The sequence below is a fragment of the Argopecten irradians genome, chromosome 8, assembly GCF_041381155.1.
Source record: "Argopecten irradians isolate NY chromosome 8, Ai_NY, whole genome shotgun sequence".
NCBI classification, from domain to species: Eukaryota; Metazoa; Mollusca; class Bivalvia; order Pectinida; family Pectinidae; genus Argopecten; species Argopecten irradians.
In genome coordinates, this window is record NC_091141.1 from 27,329,641 (window position 1) to 27,354,152 (window position 24,512).

The 24,512-nt window shown below is 33.1% G+C and overlaps 1 protein-coding gene and 1 long non-coding RNA gene across 2 annotated transcripts in view; one reads left to right on the top strand and one right to left on the bottom strand.

Moving 5' to 3' along the window:
* LOC138329814 (liprin-beta-1-like) overlaps positions 1-24,512 on the top strand; it is a 96,778-nt gene that overhangs the window by 36,281 nt on the left and 35,985 nt on the right. The window contains exon 2 of the mRNA XM_069277108.1: positions 5,102-5,293. Within this exon, the coding sequence (XP_069133209.1) occupies positions 5,102-5,293 (192 nt within the window). The remainder of the gene's footprint in view (positions 1-5,101; positions 5,294-24,512) is intronic.
* LOC138330019 (uncharacterized) lies at positions 19,689-23,296 on the bottom strand. Its single transcript, XR_011209509.1, has 4 exons — positions 21,819-23,296; positions 20,859-20,938; positions 20,198-20,318; positions 19,689-19,898 (listed from the first exon to the last, which is right to left on the bottom strand). It is a non-coding gene; the product is annotated as an uncharacterized lncRNA (long non-coding RNA).

Consider the following 24,512-nt stretch of genomic DNA (forward strand, 5'->3'; position numbering starts at 1 on the left):
TCAGTCTATACAGGTCAGGTAAATAGATGACCTTCAGTCTATACAGGACAGGTAAATAGATGACCTTCAATCTATACAGGACAGGTAAATAGATGACCTTCAGTCTATACAGGACAGGTAAATAGATGACCTTCAGTCTATACAGGACAGGTAAATAGATGACCTTCAATCTATACAGGACAGGTAAATAGATGACCTTCAGTCTATACAGGACAGGTAAATAGATGACCTTCAGTCTATACAGGACAGGTAAATAGATGACCTTCAGTCTATACAGGACAGGTAAATAGATGACCTTCAGTCTATACAGGACAGGTAAATAGATGACCTTCAGTCTATACAGGACAGGTAAATAGATGACCTTCAGTCTATACAGGACAGGTAAATAGATGACCTTCACTATACAGGACAGGTAAATAGATGACCTTCAGTCTATACAGGACAGGTAAATAGATGACCTTCAGTCTATACAGGACAGGTAAATAGATGACCTTCAGTCTATACAGGACAGGTAAATAGATGACCTTCAGTCTATACAGGACAGGTAAATAGATGACCTTCAGTCTATACAGGACAGGTAAATAGATGACCTTCAGTCTATACAGGACAGGTAAATAGATGACCTTCAGTCTATACAGGACAGGTAAATAGATGACCTTCAGTCTATACAGGACAGGTAAATAGATGACCTTCAGTCTATACAGGACAGGTATATAGTAAAGATGACCTTCAGTCTATACAGGACAGGTAAATAGATGACCTTCAGTCTATACAGGACAGGTAAATAGATGACCTTCAGTCTATACAGGACAGGTAAATAGATGACCTTCATTATCTATACAGGACAGGTAATACAGTAGATGACCTTCAGTCTATACAGGACAGGTAAATAGTGACCTTCAGTCTATACAGGACAGGTAAATAGATGACCTTCAGTCTATACAGGACAGGTAAATAGATGACCTTCATCTATACAGGACAGGTAAATAGATGACCTTCAGTCTATACAGGTCAGGTAAATAGATGACCTTCAGTCTATAAACAGTAATAGATGACCTTCCTTACAGCAGGTAAATAGATACCTTCATCTATACAGGACAGGTAAATAGATGACCTTCAGTCTATACAGGACAGGTAAATAGATGACCTTCAGTCTATACAGGACAGGTAAATAGATGACCTTCAGTCTATACAGGACAGGTAAATAGATGACCTTCATCTATACAGGACAGGTAAATAGATGACCTTCAGTCTATACAGGACAGGTAAATAGATGACCTTCAGTCTATACAGGACAGGTAAATAGATGACCTTCAGTCTATACAGGACAGGTAAATAGATGACCTTCAGTCTATACAGGACAGGTAAATAGATGACCTTCAGTCTATACAGGACAGGTAAATAGATGACCTTCAGTCTATACAGGACAGGTAAATAGATGACCTTCAGTCTATACAGGACAGGTAAATAGATGACCTTCAGTCTATACAGGACAGGTAAATAGATGACCTTCAGTCTATACAGGACAGGTAAATAGATGACCTTCAGTCTATACAGGACAGGTAAATAGATGACCTTCAGTCTATACAGGACAGGTAAATAGATGACCTTCAGTCTATACAGGACAGGTAAATAGATGACCTTCAGTCTATACAGGACAGGTAAATAGATGACCTTCAGTCTATACAGGACAGGTAAATAGATGACCTTCAATCTATACAGGACAGGTAAATAGATGACCTTCAGTCTATACAGGACAGGTAAATAGATGACCTTCAGTCTATACAGGACAGGTAAATAGATGACCTTCAGTCTATACAGGTCAGGTAAATAGATGACCTTCAGTCTATACAGGACAGGTAAATAGATGACCTTCAGTCTATACAGGACAGGTAAATAGATGACCTTCATCCTATACAGGACAGGTAAATAGATGACCTTCAGTCTATACAGGACAGGTAAATAGATGACCTTCAGTCTATACAGGACAGGTAAATAGATGACCTTCAGTCTATACAGACAGGTAAATAGATGACCTTCAGTCTATACAGGACAGGTAAATAGATGACCTTCAGTCTATACAGGACAGGTAAATAGATGACCTTCACCCTATACAGGTCAGGTAAATAGATGACCTTCAGTCTATACAGGTCAGGTAAATAGATGACCTTCAGTCTATACAGGACAGGTAAATAGATGACCTTCAGTCTATACAGGACAGGTAAATAGATGACCTTCAGTCTATACAGGTCAGGTAAATAGATGACCTTCAGTCTATACAGGACAGGTAAATAGATGACCTTCAGTCTATACAGGACAGGTAAATAGATGACCTTCACCTATACAGGACAGGTAAATAGATGACCTTCAGTCTATACAGGTCAGGTAAATAGATGACCTTCAGTCTATACAGGACAGGTAAATAGATGACCTTCAGTCTATACAGGACAGGTAAATAGATGACCTTCAGTTATACAGGACAGGTAAATAGATGACCTTCAGTCTATACAGGTCAGGTAAATAATGACCTTCATCTATACAGGACAGGTAATAGTGACCTTCAGTCTATAACAGGATAATGACCTTCAGTCATACATGATGACCTTCATCCAGTAATAGATGACTTTAGTCTATACAGGACAGTAAATAGATGACCTTCACTAACAGGATCAGGTAATAGGATGACCTTCAGTCTATACATGAACTTCAGCATGATGACCTTCAGTCTATACAGGATGACCTTCATCTATACAGCAGATGACCTTAGTCTATACAGGATGACCTTCAGTCTATACAGGAGACCTTCAGTCTCTACAGATAGTACCTTCATTATACAGCAGGATGACCTTCAGTCTATACAGCAGATGACCTTCAGTCTATACAACAGGATATAGATGACCTTCAGTCTATACAGGATGATCAGTCTTACAATGACCTCAGTCTATACAGGATGACCTTCAGTCTATACAGGATGACCTTCAGTCTATACAGGATGATGTTCATACAGATGACTTCAGATGACCTATATACAGGATGACCTTCAGTCTTACAGATGACCTATCAGATACTTCAGTCTATACAGGATGACCTTCAGTCTATACAGATGACCTTCAGTCTTTACAGGATGACCTTCAGTCTATACAGGATGACCTTCAGTCTATACAGATGACCTTCATTTTAATCTTTACAGATGATGACAGTCTTCATGACCTTCAGTCTTTACAGGATGACCTTCAGTCTATACAGGATGACCTTCAGTCTTTACAGGATGACCTTCAGTCTATACAGGATGACCTTCAGTCTATACAGGATGACCTTCAGTCTTTACAGAATGACCTTCAGAGTCTATACAGGATGACCTTCAGTATATACAGGATGACCTACAGTACATACATGATGACCTTCAGTCTGTACAGGTTGACCTTTAGTATATACAGGATGACCTTCAGTATATACAGGATGACCTTAAGTCCATACAGGATGACCTTCAGTCTATACAGGATGACCTTTAGTATATACAGTACACATGTACTGTGTTTTAGGGGAGGCAGATTTAGTACAGTTTACTATTAAGTTTTCATGTTGATATAATGACATATAGTAAATAAGCTCAAAAGGACGACATCATACAGTACAATTATACTGTTCATAAAATTTGCAGCTCAGGTATTAAAGGTATGACTTTTGATGTATCATGGATTCAGGAATTTCTCTTCCTTTTATTCTTATACACTGTACAAAATGTGGCGTTAAAAAACTTTGTTCAATAAGACAGACATATGAAGTGTTCAAATTGTGTCTTACATGTATCACATTCATAATACAGGTGATCTGTGAGGAAGTAGGCATTAGAACATCTATACAAAATGTCACAGAGTGAGCAGAAGACCTTTACTTTCTTTACTAATGGAAAGCTATTTCAAGGAAATTACTCTTCACCTCTAGCTTTAATGGCTTATGCTAATGTGCATCTTAAGTTTTATCTGTGCACAAGCGTTAAAAAGAACAGCCTTACAGCCATCTTGATGAAAGGTTTTCTTTCCTATTTGTGACAGAGGCATCGTGAAATTCTCAAGTTTTGACGAGTGTTTTATGAAGACTTTCGTTATGATAGATTTTTCATCAAGGTGTTGGGACGATACATATATGTAAAAGGATTTGAGAAATTAAACAAAACAAAAAAATTCCGCTGTCAGATCCATATTTGTTCAACAAAATAAAAAGAGATCGCTATCGGAAATGGGTATATATTTTTCATCTACATGTATATATAAATAATAAATGTAGAATTTAAGAAACATGTTCAGTCATTTGATACCCTACAAATTTGAAGTGAGTACGATATTAAGACATATAATTTCAAAAGTTTAAAATGATTGATGTCTTATTATATATATTAGGTCTAAAACAGCTGGTGAATTACTAATGACAAAGTTAACAATTAGAAAATTATCAACTCTTTTGCTTCCTTTTTTTCCTACTTTTCAACAGTATACAGAAGGAATTCCTTAACTGAAAACTCGCCATAGGAAAGCATTACAGAAGTTAAGGAGTCCCCAGTGAAAATATCGCTTACATTTTCACCAAAAAACCTTATATTTCACTGCGAAAAATGTAATAAAAAAAAATTGTAAATCTTAAATAGCGCAAAAAGTTACCTAGACTGGCAACCAGACACTAAGTTGTTGATAAGGCTTTCTCAGCAGAGTTACTTTTACTAGATTATCTCCCCCTAGTTTAAAACTTAGAACTCTAGAATCAGACATGTAGTAGAGACAAAAATAATCAAGCCAAATTTTAGTGATTTTTTAATATTCTAGAGACTGGTGGCCAGTCTAAAAGTTACCCACCATATTAAATTATTAACCTTATGACTTATTCACTTCTAGCTCTGTCTTCATCTTACAATTAACACAAGTCATGTTGTTGTTGTATAATAATTAAAAGTGTGTTTTACAGCCAAGTTCTGACCTATATTATATATAATTATACACCTGTGGCCTTTATAGTACGTACCTGTGCTTACCTGTGATATTTTTATGTATATTAGCATTTATAATTGTTATACCTGTATCTATTGTTATACCTGTATCTATTGCAGTCGAATAGTTACCTGTCCGAAAATGCTGACGATAAAGTGCAGCGCCTGGAGACAGACAAACAGAGCCTGAGCTTACAGGTCAGTGTGCTCTCGGAACAGGTGGAGGCTCAGAGTGAGAAAATCCGGGAATTAGAGCTGGGACTGGACGAGCGCCGCGACAGACTCATGCAGGCTGAAAAAATGTTACAATCAGTAAGTCATCAGTTTTTTGCTTGCTTCACACTAATTCCAAAATGGGATATAAAAAGTTCATTCTTATTATACCTTCAAAGAAAAAGATTTCCAATTGATCATCAGGTCTTGGTGATATTTGTTTTCTTTAAAGCTATTTCCTGTGGTCAACAAAAAATGTTTTAAATGATAACATGACGTATACTCAGAAAAAGTATTCAACCGTGAAATTGCACCCCATTAGTTAATATAAACCATGAAGTTATTCCATAAAATATGACACACTTTAAGTTATTTTCATAAGTGTATGAATCATCTTCATGCAGCATTATATAATCCATCACGAGGTACACTTAGTAAAGGCAGTATGGCTGATTAGTGTATGATCCGTAGAGTTACACTCTATGATAATGAAAATAAATAAACATAAACCCATTGTCACATTATAGAAGTCTTGTGTATATACATGTACATCTGTAATTATTTCTACATAAATAAGATCTGTAAAAATTTTGCAACCCAATTGTATTGTCAATGAATTTACACTCCATAAGTATTTGTTCTATAAAGTTACACTCCATAAGTGTTTGTTCATGACATTACACTCCATAAGTGTTTGTTTCATAAAATTACACTCCATAAGTGTATATTTACGCTTGCTAGGCTTGGTCACTATACGCTAATACTAGCCGATTTTGTTTACCATAACTGCATGGTAACATTGAACTTTGAACTTGCGTAAGGAAATGTTCTGTGCAATGTAAAAGGACTACTTTTTTTAAAAAGAAACACATGGCTTTGTTTACATTTTGACGCAACATTACGTGTATATTGTTGTTTTTCATATAATTTTGGAAAACTGTAAACAATATATACATGTTTTATATTTTATATATGATTCAAACAATTTTTAAATTAACAATTGTATAAAGAAACGGAAAAATATCCCGACGGGGGCGACATGCTTTCATTTTTGTTAAAAATGATGGGTGTCAAATGTAAACATTAATTACCTCTGTGCCTATGTTCGTCCTACGATCGAGCCTTTGGGGTGGACGGGTGTGAGACCCTCTGATAGAGGTCAGTTATAAACATATCCTCTTGTCTTTGTTCTTTGAGTATTTAATCATGTGTATTATAAAAAACATGCACCGCTAATAATCCACGTGTTGATAGTTCCGCGTCACCACAAATACATTGTATCCCTCGAACACAAGTGAATTTGTTTCATCTATCGATGGCGATATGGATCTAAGCGTAGATTATATAATCACATGGCTCCCAAGGATGTAATACCGTCAAGTCAGACGACATCTCAAAACACATTGAGCTACTTGAAAATCGGTGTTTTGCCAACTTCGGCAAACTAAAGTGTGTAAGCGTGCGTCAGCTTCGCCTCGCTGCACAATAACGGTCACCGAGTTCACACATGTGGCCGTGTACAAATTCTTTATGTTATTATGCTATATATATTTAAAGTTCTGATCTGATTAAATAAAATTATCTCTGAAATTTACTTTGTTTGTCATGTTTATTTTACACTAAAATATTGAACTTTTTTGTCGTCGCGGATGAATAATTCTATCCTACGTGAAGCGTCACCATTCGCTGTTCAAATGAGTAAGCTCCTCCCACTTTTGACCGACTTTTATTGAATAATTACGTCACTTTCAAATGACGATTTTATTGCATAAAATATAAATAAAAAGTCGTGTGAGTGTAAATATAGGGATTGGATTTCGTTTTTATGTTAACCATGCTTGTATGGAGCAATTCCTCTAAGAATATATTTAATATGGGGCGCTAACGCGCCCCATAGAATATATTCTTAGAGGAATTGCTCCATACAAGCATGGTTAACATAAAAACGAAATCCAATCCCTATTTGTTTCATAAAGTTACACTCCATAAGTGTTTGTTATATAAAGTTACACTCCATAAGTGTTTGTTCTATAAAATTAAACTCCATAAGTGTTTGTTCTGTAAAGTTACACTCCATAAGTGTTTATACAATAAAGTTACACTCCATAGGTGTTTGTTCTATAAAGTTACACTCCATAAGTGTTTCTTTCATGAAGTTACATTCAATAAGATTTGTTCTATAAAATTACACTCCATAAGTGTTTGTTCTATAAAGTTACATTCCATAAGTGTTTGTTCTATAAAATTACACTCCATAAGTGTTTGTTCTATAAAATTACACTCCATAAGTGTTTCTTTCATGAAGTTACATTCAAAAAGTGTTTGTTCTATAAAGTTCTATAAAGTTACACGTCATGAGTGTTTGTTCCATAAAGTTACACTCCATAAGTGTTTGTTCATGGAGTTACACTCCATAAGTGTTTGTTCTATAAAGTTACACTCCATAAGTGTTTGTTCTATAAAGTTACACTCCATAAGTGTTTGTTCTATAAAATTACACTCCATAAGTGTTTGTTCTATAAAATTACACTCCATAAGTGTTTGTTCCATAAAGTTACACTCCATAAGTGTTTGTTCTATAAAATTACACTCCATAAGTGTTTGTTCTATAAAATTACACTCCATAAGTGTTTGTTCTGTAAAGTTAACCCCATTAGTGTTTGTTCCATAAAGTTACACTCCATAAGTGTTTGTTCCATAAAGTTACACTCCATAAGTGTTTGTTCAATAAAGTTACACTCCATAAGTGTTTGTTCATGAAGTGACACTCCATAAGTGTTTGTTCTATAAAGTTACACTCCATAAGTGTTTGTTCTATAAAGTTACACCCCATTAGTGTTTGTTCCATAAAGTTACACTCCATAAGTGTTTGTTACATAAAGTTACACTCCAGAAGTGTTTGTTCATTACGTTACAATACATAAATATTTGTTCCATAAAGTTACACTCCATAAGTGTTTGTTCCATAAAGTTACACTCCATAAGTGTTTGTTCAAGAAGTTACAATACATAAGTGTTTATTACATAAAGTTACACTCCATAATTAGTTTTTGTTCTAAAATATTACACTCCATAAGTGTTTGTTCCATAAAGTTACACTCCATAATTGTTTGTTCTATAATATTACACTCCATAATTAGTGTTTGTTCTATAATATTACACTCCATAAGTGTTTGTTCTATAAAGTTACACTCCATAAGTGTTTGTTCTATAATATTACACTCCATAATTAGTGTTTGTTCTATAATATTACACTCCATAAGTGTTTGTTCTATAAAGTTACACTCCATAAGTGTTTGTTCTGTAAAGTTACACTCCATAAGTGTTTGTTTCATAAAGTTACACTCCATAAGTGTTTGTTCTATAAAGTTACACTCCATAAGTGTTTGTTCTATAAAATTACACTCCATAGCTGTATGTTCTATAAAGTTACAATCCATAGGTGTTTGTTCTGTAAAGTTACACTCCATAGGTGTTTGTTCTATAAAGTTACACTCCATAAGTGTTTGTTCTATAAAGTTATACCCCATAAGTGTTTGTTCTATAATGTTACACTCCATAAGTGTTTGTTCATGGAGTTACACTCCATAAGTGTTTGTTCTATAAAGTTACAGTCCATAAGTGTTTGTTCTATAAAGTAACACTCCATAAATGTTTGTTCCATAAAGTTACACTCCAGAAGTGTGTTCATGAAGTGACAATACATTAGTGTTTGTTCCATAAAGTTACACTCCATAAGTGTTTGTTCAATAAAGTTACACTCCATGAGTGTTTGTTCATGAAGTGACACTCCAGGGCCAAGTCAGATGAAAAGCTACCAAGTTTGTTAAAATGGATAGTCTTGCATATAGGTATAGATACCAGAAATTATTTTAAGAAGAAATGATAATGCAGGAAAAGATCTCAGCACAAAGGACCAAACGCCCTTGGTTAACCTTTTGTTGGTAAAGAGAGCACAAAAGGTGAGATTAGCTGTTCTCGGCTCTTGTTTTCATACATTTTCCGTGCTAAGAACTTCAGAACATAAATGTTTCTTCAAGAGTTGGAATTTCTAACTGATGCCAGAAAAGATGTGTTACGTATACCAAACATTCAAACTTGTTTATCTATCTCCGTGCCAAGTCCTAAACATCCAATATTTATTTATACACCTGTGTCTTTGGTATTGGGCACACCTGTCTATTAGCAAACAGAATATTCATTCTGTATCAATTATAGATTTAAAACTAAGATATAGGTATGAATTAAGTAAAAAGTTCAACTATCTTATCTTATCTTACTCTATAGCACAAAATAAATTGACTACCTAGTATAGATTACAGAACTTATAGAAATAAGAAACTTGGTGTTATCAAGAGTTAATTAATTACTTTTAGATATACATATTGATTTATCTAATAAATCAATTTTGGATTTCTGGATTGAGGTAAATTTGTGTATAGCAATTATCATAATTATATACGTAACAATAATTAAGAAGGTATTGCTATAGACATGTAATGATAATATTTCTCATTTTTAGAAATAAAGTTTATATCATAAGCTATTTACTTTTAATTTGAAATAATTTTGTTTTTATATAAAAAAAAAATTGTAATTAATTATATCACAAAATTTAATTTTCTTGTATAAAATTAGATATTAATAGAGAATTGCAATTATCATATCAAAAAAATTATGAATAATGAATATTTGCTACTCTTAATTTAAGATAGACAATTTGACATTTTATGACATCAATTACTTCTTGATTAATGTTAAGTTAATTTTCTGAAAAAAAAACATTTTTTCTAGAAAACAGTTATTAGTAAACTATTTCATTTTTTGTATTTTTAGAAATAAAGCTTATATTTGATAAAAGTTAATTCATTTTGATTTCTTAGGCCTAATTAAATTGGAAAAAATATGTGAAAATACAGTTATATCAATAAATCCACACATTCTAATTGATTTACAAAATTCATCTAAACCATGACAATGTATATTTTAATTTATTAGATAGCATGAAAACTACCTCATCCGTCAGAATAAAAAAACTACAGCTTCTCAACTGATGTTGGTGATGGGTCGGTCAGTTAGAGTTACCTCCCTTGCATCTAAACAGCCTTGACCTTACAAATGAATACAGTAGACCGAGTTTGGGGAGAGAAGAAAAGTTTTGATAGTTGTTTTATTTGGTTTGTTAGTTCAACATTTGATTGAAGAAGTAGGTGAGTACAACAAAAAACATAACTAAAGTTGATTTATAGATGTTTGAGATGTACAAATCGTTTGCAGGAGGCACACTTTTGTGATAATCAACTTCTATTTTTGGCCGTTTTTTGCATGGCATGCATCTGACTGAGTGCAGAGATCTATCTAGTCTATGTACAGTCAGGGAAGTTAATCGAAGGAAGAAAGATACAGGCGATGATATGTCGAAGCTTGATCATGTCTTTAGCTGGAATGTGAGACCTTATTAAGATGTCAATCGGATTAACGTACCGGTAAAGTAGATGGCCTTTGTTATACGGTTGAAATGCCATGGGGGATTTTGTTTTGTTTATAGGCCAGAGGTCCGAATGGTCATTGGTAAATAACTTCCTGTTGTGTTTTCTAAGACTTGGCATTAGTGTAGGAAGGTTTTTTGACAAGGATAGAACACAATGCCAGGTCTTAACAACTCACAGGTAAAGTTTGTTTACACAATATTTAACACAATATTTATGGTTGTGTTCTAAATATGACCCAATATATTGCTATTTGTCCTAAATGTGTTTTATAATTATAAAACGACCATATGTATCTTAAATATAGCATTGAATGACTTATAAATTAGCTAACTACTGAACATACTATCTATACCACTTGAACTACACCATGGATTACATATATGAATATCAGTAATGTCTGAGTATACCTGTGACATATTTAAATACATTCCTGAGAAAATTGCCTGAGATCTGTTTACATTTATTCCCATTTCCCAATATTGGTTATAAAAAGCTTATAACTTCATGAAAATTTTATATTGATTGATCAATTCATGGACACTTTAAGCATTGATGGGCTGTAGATGAATATCTTTATATAATCATGTTGCTGCACAACTGAATACTTCTGTTGACAATACCCTTATAAAATACCCTGCTGTAGAAAATGTATAATAATTATTGACCGTCTGGCAATTTCACTTTTATTTGTCTGTTTGATCAACCCACAATCTGCTGCCAATACATGATAAAAGCTATATTGATTTTGGAGTTTTAGATACTGTACATACATGTGTTGAAGTTTGAAGTGACTTTATTGTTGTAAACACACATTATTTCTTGGCTATATAGTAGACCTATATATGGTATATATAAAGACTTCAAAGTGTTGATGCATTAACAACAATCTTTAATCTGAACATATATTGTAAACAGATATTGTTAATGCCAATAATGCTGGACACTACAGTCTTTGTTAACTTGCCTATTGTTGCATTATAAAATCTTATCTGCAGTCTTCAACTCTTCATGCTGTGATTATTTTTTGTTTGACAAGAATGCTTTTACAAATCTTGTAATCTTGTGCGTTAATATCAATACCATTGACAAGTTGTACTTTTTATCATTCACTGTAGCCAACTGACGTTTATGGTTGATAGAATTTAAAAAGATGTTGTCTGAATGGTCTATATAGATAACATAGCTTTCTACACCAGTTTCTGTTGTGTAAATGCATTTCCCAAGCTCATACACATGCAGGGGAGATAATTCTTCCAGATAGAAATTGTCAGCTGTTGATCTGATGTATATCAATTCATAGTACTTACTCTATGGGGTAACAAAGGTATTAAGATACCAGTACATCTTAAATTGGGACCTCACATTGTGTAATACGAAGGTTAGGGGTTATATTGCCAAACATCCAGATTCAGTAGCAGTTCATTTACTGTTGTAAAACAGTAAGAGTCTGTTCTACTATAATTGTTGTGTCAAAGTTAATTAGTGTGCATATATGTGTAACCTGGCAGTGTCTGAACATTGAAACGTACAGTCGACTGGCTATGGTGAGTAGTATTTTACTGAAATGTTGAGGCACACGAACAAATCATAACATTTACAACAGTAACCGATGTTTATGTTCCCGTTTTATGATAATAGATCATGACGTCAACTAGTTAACTCCGCAGTGCAGAAGCTGTTTTCAACCGTTGGTGTTGTTGTAACACAAAATTATGTCATGATAAACAGTTTTAAATGTTTGTAAAATAAACATTTAATTGTCAAAATTTTTCTGAAAGTTATTTTAAGAACATGATTCTGGGTTAATATCAGCTATTCATGCAAAATTCTTTTAAATATACTTCATGCAAAGCTGAAGCTGCAGTTAATAAAATTTGACATTTTGTGTTATTGATATGCGAAATTGATCATTTGTCAATCGATCAAAGTATGAATGACTTTTCCCTGCAGAGAATGATACATTACAATTATAAATGTGTATGTGAATTATTCATTCTGTATAGATGTTTATATCTTCCTGTTACATATGTTTCGAACCATATATAATACAAAGGAATATATTTTCCTGCAGACACAAGAACCGAACAAACTGATATATTATGTCATTGCATGAAATCAATTTTCTGAATTTAAACTGCATAAATTTGTTGGGTGTATTTTAATGTGTTTGTCAATTAAGATTAAGCACAATCAGAATGAAGATCAATAATAAAATATTGCTATTTTACAATTACTCCTCAAGTATTTCAAATTGAATATTTTAGAAGAATAGCAATATTAAAAACAAAAAATGTATTACAATGTGACATGTCACATCCTTCAAGGTTTTGCAAATTTTCATTATGTTGAATTCAATTATCAAATTGACCTAATCTAATGACTTGACACAAAATGCCAAGCGATCAGTCATTATATAATTGGCCCATTACGAATGACTCCTGATTTCATCAAACCAAACAAGGCCACAGAAAAAAAGAGGAAGAAAACAGATACTTCCAATTTATGCCCCATGCACCTTTCTAAATCAATAATTGCTACATTTTGATCCGTAGTACGTTACATGTAAAAGTGTTTGTTGTAAAAAGTGTCACAAAATGGCCCTTCCTCATCAATCAAGTCTGTGTCTCCATTGCTGCTATTTATTGGTCAGTGTATTGATTTCTGACTGGGACAGTATGGTGTTAATATGTACTGGTCATTAATGTTCACCACAATAGAGGACCTATCCCTCGAGTCATTATATCCTTCTCCTCAACAGTGCCTGCAGGAACACTACTGCCCATCTTTACTCATTCAAGTAGAGTTATGGATCGAGTGCCTTGATTTCTGCCTTAAACCCATGTGTCTGAAAAATTTGTTGAAATGACAATTTGATTGTGATACATGTATTTGTTTTTTGTTGGGTTTTTTTGACAGATCAATGTATATATTTCAAAAATACTTGTCAACATTCTAAATTCAATTGAGAGTTCCTCAATTTCAGAGTACCATTAACAACCTGATTTAAGAAATTTAATTTAAAATTTATGAACTTCAAAACATGAAGATTGTCACATTGAAAACAGTACAACTTTTTAAAATAAATTTCAAATTTTAATGCAACTCTATTTCATCAATTTAGTTGCATGAACTATCTAGTTTAAGACTGAGGTTTAATTAATATATACATCATTTAAAATCTGTTCTATATTAATTACATGAATATCAAAATACTTTTGTATTGTTGGTATATGTTATTTGATATGATTGATATATGAGCAAAAGAAAGTCACAAAAGAATCACTAAAATTGTCTTTATTATCAATTTTCTATTAGAATCAATTTAATTGTCAATTATTTTGTCTTTGATATTTATCTATGTAATTACAATATAAGCGTATATACTGCTTTGAATTATTTCTTTGAACTTGAACTTTGCTGACATACATGTGCAGGCGAAGACAAAGTTAGAATGTTAACAAGTTGCTTTAAATGAGGAACAGATGCTGAACCTGTCAAACTTGGCTATAGTGGCAGAACCTCTTCCTTATAATGGTATCTGCAGAACATTCCTATCATTTTTTGGTGCATAATATAGAAGCACACATTGCCATGGGTATTTCCTGGTTATCTCCCTTTGGCCTTGTTAGAAATCTGAGTGCATGCATGCACATTCACTTTGCAAATGATGTAGTAACACTATTATTCAGGGCAAAAATAGGGCCAAATCATTTTTATATTCACCATATTCTAATCAGTATTAATGTAAACATGTTAATTCCTTGGTCAAACAAACAACTTTGAACACCTAAAGATAATATTAAAGGAATATTGAGCAATTGTGAATAGATATAGACCGCTTTTCTCTTTCATATCTAGATCTATTGTATACAGTACAACTGACCTACTGGGTAGTGTAAAATCGGAAGATATTTGTAATTCTTTATTAGTCACTCCTTTACTTGGCTGGTACACAATACATTCTATCTTTATTTTGTGTATAATGATACATATGTAGCAATTTATGAATGAATTTTATCAATTCATAATCATATGCTATACAGATTTAGACTGTGTATATATATATATATATCTACTCAGAGATATTCTTTAGAGTACTTATTTGGTCTGTTGGTTTTCATATTGTGTACTTAGATATGCAATGGAGATAGCCAAGTCTGCCAACCAATACAGGTACACATATTATATATCTTACCTGGACAGGTAACTTGTTTACAGGTAGATCAAGTAGTATACAAGTTGACCATACAGGTGAAACTACAAATTGATATTTAGGAAGTGATTGATACAGCCTTACAGATCCAATAGCCATGCAGCTACATCTGTGAGTGTTCAGTCACACACATCTCACTGTGGTTAGATGAGTCAGATTGTTTGGAATAATCAGGTGTTAATTAGGCCAAGTTACCTGTATATACAGATATGAAATGACACATGTCTGTGATATTAACCTCTCGCCCCCTCCCCTTCCTTAGGTTTACTGTATAGTCACAGCGGCCTGCTGGAGACTTTTCTATATTGTATAAACCTAGACCTGATTTATTCAACAAAATCCTGATTGTTGTTTATATTTAGGCTGTGACATATTTTCAAGTGGTGGACATAGCGTTCTTGTGAGTATGTATGTAGATATCAAGTGGATTAAGATACAAAGTGTTTATATATAAACACTTAACCTGGATTTACCTGTTTTTCTACAAGGACTGAATGAGGTTAAAATTACAATCAGTTTATAACTATCATATTTGTGTTTGAGTGAATGATAGAAAGGTAATTCTCTGTGAGATATATTTCATGGATGAAATCGAGGATAAAATGCCAGAAGAAACAAAACAGAATGTAAGTATTGTATAATTATAAATATCAAATCCTTAATGTTAACTTATATGTCAAAAGAATGTATGTGGATTAAGAAAATGACAAAAAAATTGTATACCATAGTAAAACATTAAAACAAGTGCCTAAATCATTTAAAATAAATCCTAATAATCAAAGACCCAACAGTACCAATTAATGTAAGCTTTATGGTGGACTAAATCTGATATGAGGAATGGCATTACCTTTATATATGTGTTAGTGATTACCACAGGGCAAGAAACTTATTTTGAAAACCACTTGCCCGAATTTAAGATTTCAGTCTAATTTTACCCAAAACAGGGTAATTAACATTAAAACAGGGCAAGTTTACACCAATTTTCACTTACCAGGAGCATGTTTTACTGGTCTCGGGCCATCGGACCTGGGATATTTCTTGCCCTGCTACCTGGCAGCTTTTGATGTTACCTATACATTTTGTATAGGCTAATTTAACTCCTAACAAATTTAAAGGTTACCACCTCCACCAACTACACCCCCTCCCCTCCCCCCACCCCCATCATTATACCTCCTATGAGAAATGTCCAGCCATACATTATCTACATGTCTTGTTAATGCTGAGAGTTGCCAGTAAAAATAACTTGTAGTGTATCTGGTAAAGTCATTGTGGTGTTGTTCTGTTCCAAAGGTTACAGAATAGGTAAATGGTGCCAAAAAATGAAATATTATACTGTTTATATCATGTTTTTTGGATATGTTTATAGACAAAATCTTACATAAATCTTACTGGAGCAAATATATGTACCAGTAAAAGAAATTGTCATTCGGTGTTAATGATTTAAGAACATTGTCATGATCAGTTCAACACCTATAGAGAAAAGTTCTCAACTCAATTCACATACTAGATTATCTCCCCCTAGTTTGAAACTTTACACAGCACATTCAGAGAAAAGACTATTTTTTCACACATATATAAGTTATATTAACTGCCCAAAAGAGAAGATTTAAAAAAAAAAATTGAATGATAAAAACAAATAACAAATTTATGATAATAATCACTTTGGTTTCAAAGGAGCTGAAAGTTTCATTGTTTGCAATAAAATTTAATTTTCCAAAATAGAATTTTATGATAACTTCGACTTTGATATCTTAAATGTTTAATGCTTGATGGAGATGCTGCTTCTATATAACTTAGTACATAAAAAGTAATTGAAATGGCCCTTTGTGTATTTATAGGACCGATAAGGCTCTAGAGTTCTAGTGTGTCGATATGTTCCCAACTATGAAGTTTCAACACTGCAGATCTATGATTAAAACTTGACTAACATCACTGCTATCATGATTCAAAGTTATCATAGAGAAAAAAGATAGTTCAAAAGAAGCTGCAGCAACCTTAAGTTTATCATATGTATTTTATCTGTGGGTTTTACAGTTTGAGAAAAACATGGCAGGGCGCTATAACGCTATACACTGGAGATTTCATTTGGGCTGGAATATCATGTTTGGTGTGGTTATGTTACCACACTATCAGGGAGGGGTACAGGGAAGAGCTGGCTAGGATTGACTTGGATGGATAACAAATGCATGTTCCATGCATGGGGTGGATAACAAATGCATGTTCCATGCATGGGCATAAATACCAAAAAAAAATAAAGTTAATGTTATTCATTCAGTATAATTAATTGATTTATCACATATTAATATATTCATTAGTGCAGTGGACATATCCATGATATTTGTAATTGGAAGCATGGACATTATAATTTTATCCAAATTGTTTCATGAAGAAGGCATGCATTACATGCATGTATACATGTATTTGTGTGCTTTTGAAAACTATAATAAAAAATTCAGTTACTTGGACCAAAAATAATAATAAAATTTTTAAAGTCTATAGTGTCTAACAATGATATGGCAGCTAGACCAGATAGTGTGATTTTAATTATTTAGTAATAACACATATAAACTGTTTAGATTTCTATTAAAATATGCATGGTTAGGCTATGAAATACCAATTATCTGTTTACCCAGTTTGATAGTAATCTAAATAAAGCTATGGGTAGATCCCAGTCAGATCAATTATTGTCCGGGATTTCAGCTGCTCTCGATTCTCCACATTATTGGATCTGGCTATTCAGAGCAACACCTTCTCTTTGAAGTCTGTTTATATGTAATAAAAAAAAGAATATGATGAGGAAAATGTGATTAGAAGTCACTCACTTAGCTTGTTAGAGCAAACAATAGGCCCGACTAACAACTACGGCCACAAAATAATGAGGGAATGTGTTCCACTTTGACGTCAACATGAAACAAGTACATCCCTGTAAATGAGGAACAAAATTGTGATATATATATCTTTTATGATAAACAAAAAATTGTCCAGGGCCATAAAACCTCCAGGTGTTCTTTCAGATGAGAAAAGGGGGGGGGGGGGGGTGAGGAGGAGGAGGAGGAGGAAGGAGGGGGGATTGTTAGGGGGTTAATCTGTCCAGATGGTGATGGGTGTTCAGAAAATTTCATGATGATATTATCCATTTGGTGTTGAATCCAGGTGGAAATTAATTTTGTTGATGAATGATGTATATGTGATATATCTTTTGAGAGTATTCTTGTTTAAAGAGGAATCTAATATTAGACAGTACAGCAGGCCACCATGCAGACTCTGCAGTGTTGGAGTTATCAGAACGATTTAGGTATACATATATGTCTGATTATAGAAAGATTCAAACTAGGGGGAAATATATAAGTCATTTCAATGTATAGATGTTGAATTTTTCTTTTTAATTAAGACTGTGAAAACTTCAAGTCTGATTCTAATTAACAAATTAACTTAATAAATTAAGTCCGTGCAATTTTTATTTGTGGCATAAGCAGGCAAATGCCAGCATTTTAATTACCATGGAAAAAACTCACTGAAGATATATGTATATACATAAATATGGAATTATTTTCTTTCTTTGATTTCCTAATACTTATTGATAGCTAGCTCCCATACCGAAATAAAGTACAAAAAAAGTACACTAAAAAAAGGTCAAAAAAAGCATGCTTTTTTTGACTCAATTTGGAACCGAACTTACCTCCCGGTTCCAAAATGAGTCAAAAAAAGTACAAAAAGTACTAAAACAGGCTCATAAAAGCATGCTTTTAGTACACTCTATTGTTTTACACCATACAGAAAAAGTACAAAAAAAGTACTCTGTGGGGGGAAAAAAGTACAAAAAAAGCACACATGACCGTGGCATGTGTACTTTTTTTGTACTTTTTTTTCATCCAGAAAAAGTACTATAAAAGTACAGTACTTTAATAGTACTTTTGAAGGTAGGCCAAAAAGTACTAAAATAGTACAAAAAGTACAAAAAAAAGCACACTGTGTACTTTTTTTGACCTTTTTTCATATAGAAAAAGTACTAAAAAAGTACAGTACTTTTTTTGACCTTTTTTTCATCTAGAAAAAGTACTAAAAAAGTACAGTACTTTTTTTGACCTTTTTTATCCAGAAAAAGTACTAAAAAAGTACAGTACTTTTATAGTACTTTTATAGGTAGGCCAAAAAGTACTAAAACAGTACAAAAAGTACAAAAAAAGTACTTTGTGGCGGAAAAAAAAAGTACAAAAAAAGCACACAGTGTACTTTTTTTGACCTTTTCTTTTGTCTAGAAAAAGTACAAAAAAAGTACAGTACTTTTTTTAGTACTTTTCTATGTAGACCAAAAAGTACTAAAACAGTACAAAAAAAGTACAGTACTTTTTTAGTACTTTTCAACAAGCTCAAAACAAATTATAAACTATGAAAAATTTACTACTGATGTTGGTGGAAAAGTACCAAAATAATTAAGAATACAATATGAAAACCCAGGTGTACTCTTTCACTAATTTCAAATACTATGATAGAAATCTTATTTATTGATGGTTATAATCTTATTTATTGATGGTTATAGGTGCCTCAGCTCACCTAGATGGACCTATTAGTATCTCTTATAACATAGAAAAAGATTAGCAATGTTTTTCTTAAATGAAGATGCAATTCAAGGTTGTTTTTTTTTGTTCAAATAGACTTGTCTTAGTTAGTGCAGTGTTTTTTATGTGACACACAATCCAACCAAGATGGACCCACACATCAAGTTTAAAGATAGTACCTGGACATGGTAATGCACAGAAGAAACAAATAAATTAAGGGCCACACTCTGTTCAATATTTACAACACAGCATTGTATTCAGAGATAAAACATGTGTAAATTGTTGAACATTGGCATCAGGTTTTGTCACAATGTTGTCTACAATATAAATTTCAATATGTCAATGCAATGAAATCCTGTCCAAATCTTTTCCCCTTGATCACTGTCCAGTGCAAGTCCATTACATGCTGTTTTTCATTCCATTTTCCTGGCAGTGAAAGCCTGAAAAAAAGACAAAGACTTGTGCTGGAACAATAATGTTTATGGATATATTAAAATGTCTTATTTTTTTGTTTGGCTCAAATAAATCTTTGCTTTAATTTTATACCATGCCATGTGTATGTATGTAACAACGTAAATTCCTCCATTTATTTTTCGAAGCACCCGCCTATATGAACGTACAATGAAGCCAGATACACTCCACACAGGATTACTGAGTTTTAGTGTCTAAAATGGCATCCATATTTTTACATAATTGCTAGTAATAGCAATCTGAAACCAGGATAGATTGAAATATTTACCTGCAAAAGTGGCTTAATGACAGCTGTGGATTTTCAGTCTCTTTGATGAGGTGCATTCATTTTCAGTCATCAGCTATTCAATTGTTTTTGTTGACTGTTTCTTCTTCATAATTACTGTATTCTGAAAAGAAAGAAAAAAAATAGGATGTGCAATATGGACACAGTGTGAATGCATATGGTACAATAGTATACTCATAAAAAGTTCACACATGGCTAGATTAATTAATCAAAAATAAATTTACAGAACTAAATTATTTTAGTGTTTTTATGTACGCATGGCGCACGCCGTGCCCTTTTTACCTGACGCCATGCCTCGATCTATAACCCAGTCCTGTTTGTCCCCAGTACAGTTTTACTAAACTACCAAAATACCAGGCAGTCGCTTGATAATTATGTAAACAAAAGAGGTGTGACCACTCCCTGACCCCTGATCAACACCCCAGTGACCCTACTGCCATTCTGATAAATGACATTTTTCTCAGAGTGTTAATTCACTTAAATTGTAAGTCTCAATGAAATATTACTTAACAAAAAAGGAATGCAAAGGTTATGTTTAGATGGTAAAATAACTCTTTTTATAATGTTCATACATTGTGTATATCAGTCATCTTAAAATATTTAAATATTCACATGTTACCACCATCCTTTTATTAATATTTACCTGTTTAAATTAGGCATATTAATGTTATGTCTTTAACCAGTCTGCCCTCGATCATTATCACACACTGATCTGCAATTTGCCTGAAAGGAAAAATATGAGGTTATATATACATGACCTGATTGTATGGAAACACATGTATGAATGTGTATACACATTTAGATTTAATTGCAGGACTTTTTGGTTTGTTTAGTTTTACGTCCTATTAACAGCCATGGTCATGTAAGGACGTGCCAGGTTTGTTGGTGGAGGAAAGCCGGAGTACCCGGAGAAAAACCACCGGCCAGCGGTCAGTACCTGGCAACTGCCCCACATAGGATTCGAACCCGCATCCCAGAGGTGGAGGGCTTGTGGTAATATGTCGGGACATCTTAACCACTCGGCCACCGCAGGACTGATGGACAGCAAAATGTAAATATGATAGGATTACATCATTGAAACATCATACCTTCTTGTCAAAAATGTCGTGAAAACAACGATATAATTGAATCACACTCACATATTTAAGTTAATAATGTTATTTCATTACCCATGTTTTCAAGAAAACAAATATTATTTCCCAATCTAATTAATCACGATGAATAAAGTAAAGTTTAAAAAAAAAAAAAACATAAAATAAATTATGTACCACAAAACGAAATTGTGGGCGATAATGAAGTGAAAATGATATGGAAAGTTCCATAGTTTTTTAATAAAACTTGTGTCCAGATACAATTTGTTGGATGTTGAATTGATTTATAACATTTAAACCCCCCTGCCGTGTAAATTTTCTTGTGATTTGAAATTGGAAATGATGTTGAAATTTACAACTGAACGGCAATGAAATAATTGCCAAGCCCATTCAAAAAGAAAGCACAGCTATGTAAACGAAAAATGATGACTAACTTATTTCATAAACTGGGTGTTTTAATTGCATCCAAATGCTTTCAGAACGAAGTAAACAAGTAAGAGAAATGAACTTACCGTAACTCCATCCTCCATCGGTACTGTGTTCACCAGCTAGAGTTTGAGGAGATCGATGGTATTGTAACAATAAACAAAAAATAAATAACCTCGTGTCTCTTCTGTGCAATCATCCTACCTTCTTTAGATGTTGGCCCAGCAGCCAGTTATATTTGTTTGTTTACATTCTGCAATCAGCTGACAGACGTAAACAAATATGGCCGCCAGCCAGCTGTTTCACATTCTGTGTTTCCCGCTCAAATAATCACGTGACAAACACATGTGGGCCGCTTACGTCTTTCACAAAGGAATGATGTACTATAATATTTCTAAACAAAATCTCTCAATTCCTCACGTTTTATTATTAACTTAGGACAAGGAATAAAAAACGCAAACAAATGAACTGGTGTGCTGATAAATCCACATTTAGTTGCTGTATTGCAAACAGACACCTGTAGGCCTCTTACGTGATTCAAAAGAATGTTGTACGATCCTATCGTCTAAACCAAACCTCTTAATTCCTAAATTTTTGTTGAGAGATTGTGATAATATATCAAAACAGAAAATATACGAACTATTATATTAATAAATCCACCTTTTGACGCGAGGTGTAAACCAATTTATAATCACGACAACAGAGTATTTGTAATAAGAACCATTTCCGGCATGTCGTGAAAAGATCGAGATTTTTATATAAAAAAAGATAAACAAAACCCTTGTTTTGGCATGGTTTGGAGGAACTTTTTAAAGTATCAATTTCATCGTTGTGATGCTGGAAAGATTATATAGTCACAAGCTATTTATCATCGTATAAGACCATGTGTCTGACCAGAAACATCCAGGCCTACGTAAACATGAGCCGTGAGTGTTTTGTTGGTTAGCCTACTAGGACCTATGATGTCCGAGTCGGTGTAAACAAATGAGTTGATAAAATTCCATTGAAAAATTCATCTATGATAGCTTGTATTTCCTTTTACATATAAATCAGACCGATAGCATATTTACGTCAACAGTGTGTGCAACGGAGTATCCCCGGCATGTCTATTTGTTTTGGTTAGTTTGTTGAGATTTTATACTGAAACCATTTAATCATTATATGAGGATGGAAATACTTTCACAAACTATTTATTATCGTATGGGACCATGAGTCTGACCCAGGGGAGAGTTTTGTTAGGTCCGTGCAGAACGACTAATGTACATGTGTTGGCTTGTTTACCTGGTTGTAAATCGTTATTGTGTGTGAAACCACTGGTCAGAGACAGGCGATTTGTGTGTCAGTGTGCACGTGACTGTCGATAATTAAGACTCTAATTATGCTGATCACATAGGCATTGGTTTTATGTAACATATATGTACATGGGCCTAGTGTATACTACTACATTTTAACTCATTTAGAGAGAAAGGGAATTGGAAACACATTTCAATAATATTTTAAGGTGAACACTTATATAAACACATTTCAACAATATTTTAAGGTGAACACTTAAGTGATTAGAAATAATTTAAACATTTATGGTAAAGAAATGAAAAAAAGAAAAACTTAGCATTAAGAATGTAAAATTATTCGAAACATCATCTGCAACATTCACTTATTAAATAAACATCTTAATTACCGGTAGTTGAATTATATTTCTTTCTAATGTTCAGTTGTAAACAATTTTTAATTAAATATATAATTTTGTTAAAAAAACTCCCCCTAAAAAAATTGGAGTAGAAAAAAAAATCAAAATAAAACTGAAATGGTGATGCCTTATGAAAAATTCTAAGTCCCAAAAAAGTACAAAAAAAGTACACAACATTTTTCATACTCTGTGAAAAATTCTAAGTCCAAAAAAAGTACAAAAAAAGTACTCTGAACATTTCCCATTCATCCTGTGAAAAATTCTAAGTCCAAAAAAAGTACAAAAAAAGTACTCTGAACATTTCTCATACCATGTGAATAATTCTAAGTCCAAGAAAAGTACAAAAAAAGTACTCTGCAAAATGACTAAGTCCCAGAAAAGTACAAAAAAAGTACTCTGCAAAATGACTAAGTCCCAGAAAAGTACAAAAAAAGTACTCTGCAGAATGTTTAAGTCCAGAAAAGTACAAAAAAAGTACTCTGCAAAATTTCAGAGTCCAAAAAAAGTACAAAAAAAGTACTCTGCAAAATTTCAGAGTCCAAAAAAAGTACAAAAAAAGTACTCTGCCCTGATGGTGTGTCCGGAAAAAGTACTAAAAGAGCATGCTTTTTTTGTACTTTTTAGAAAAAGTACTAAAATATGTCACTAAAAGCATCATAAAAGCATGCTTTATTTCGGTATGGAGGGTAAATACATACTATATGGTATTATTATGTTGGTATATATCATAAAAAAATAAGCTCATATGCCTTCGTTTTGTAATGTAACACCTTTTTTGAGTATAGTTTGTACTTTTTTATATTAAATAATAAAATCTTGAAGGATATATAGATGTGTCAATCCGTTTTGGAAGTGGATGTTATTCTGTTGCTGTGGAACTGTTTCCATTATCACTAGACACCATTGTTGCCAGGAATGAAGGTTTAATGGCTGTTTATCTCCATGGAGATGATTTATCACTTCATATTGCTTACAAAGCAATATTGGTGCCACTTCTAGTCAAAATGTTAATTTTATGTCTGTCATTTCTGACACTCCAAGGGGAATTAACTCTATGTCTGCACTGCTGATTTCTGACTGCCAATTAAAACAC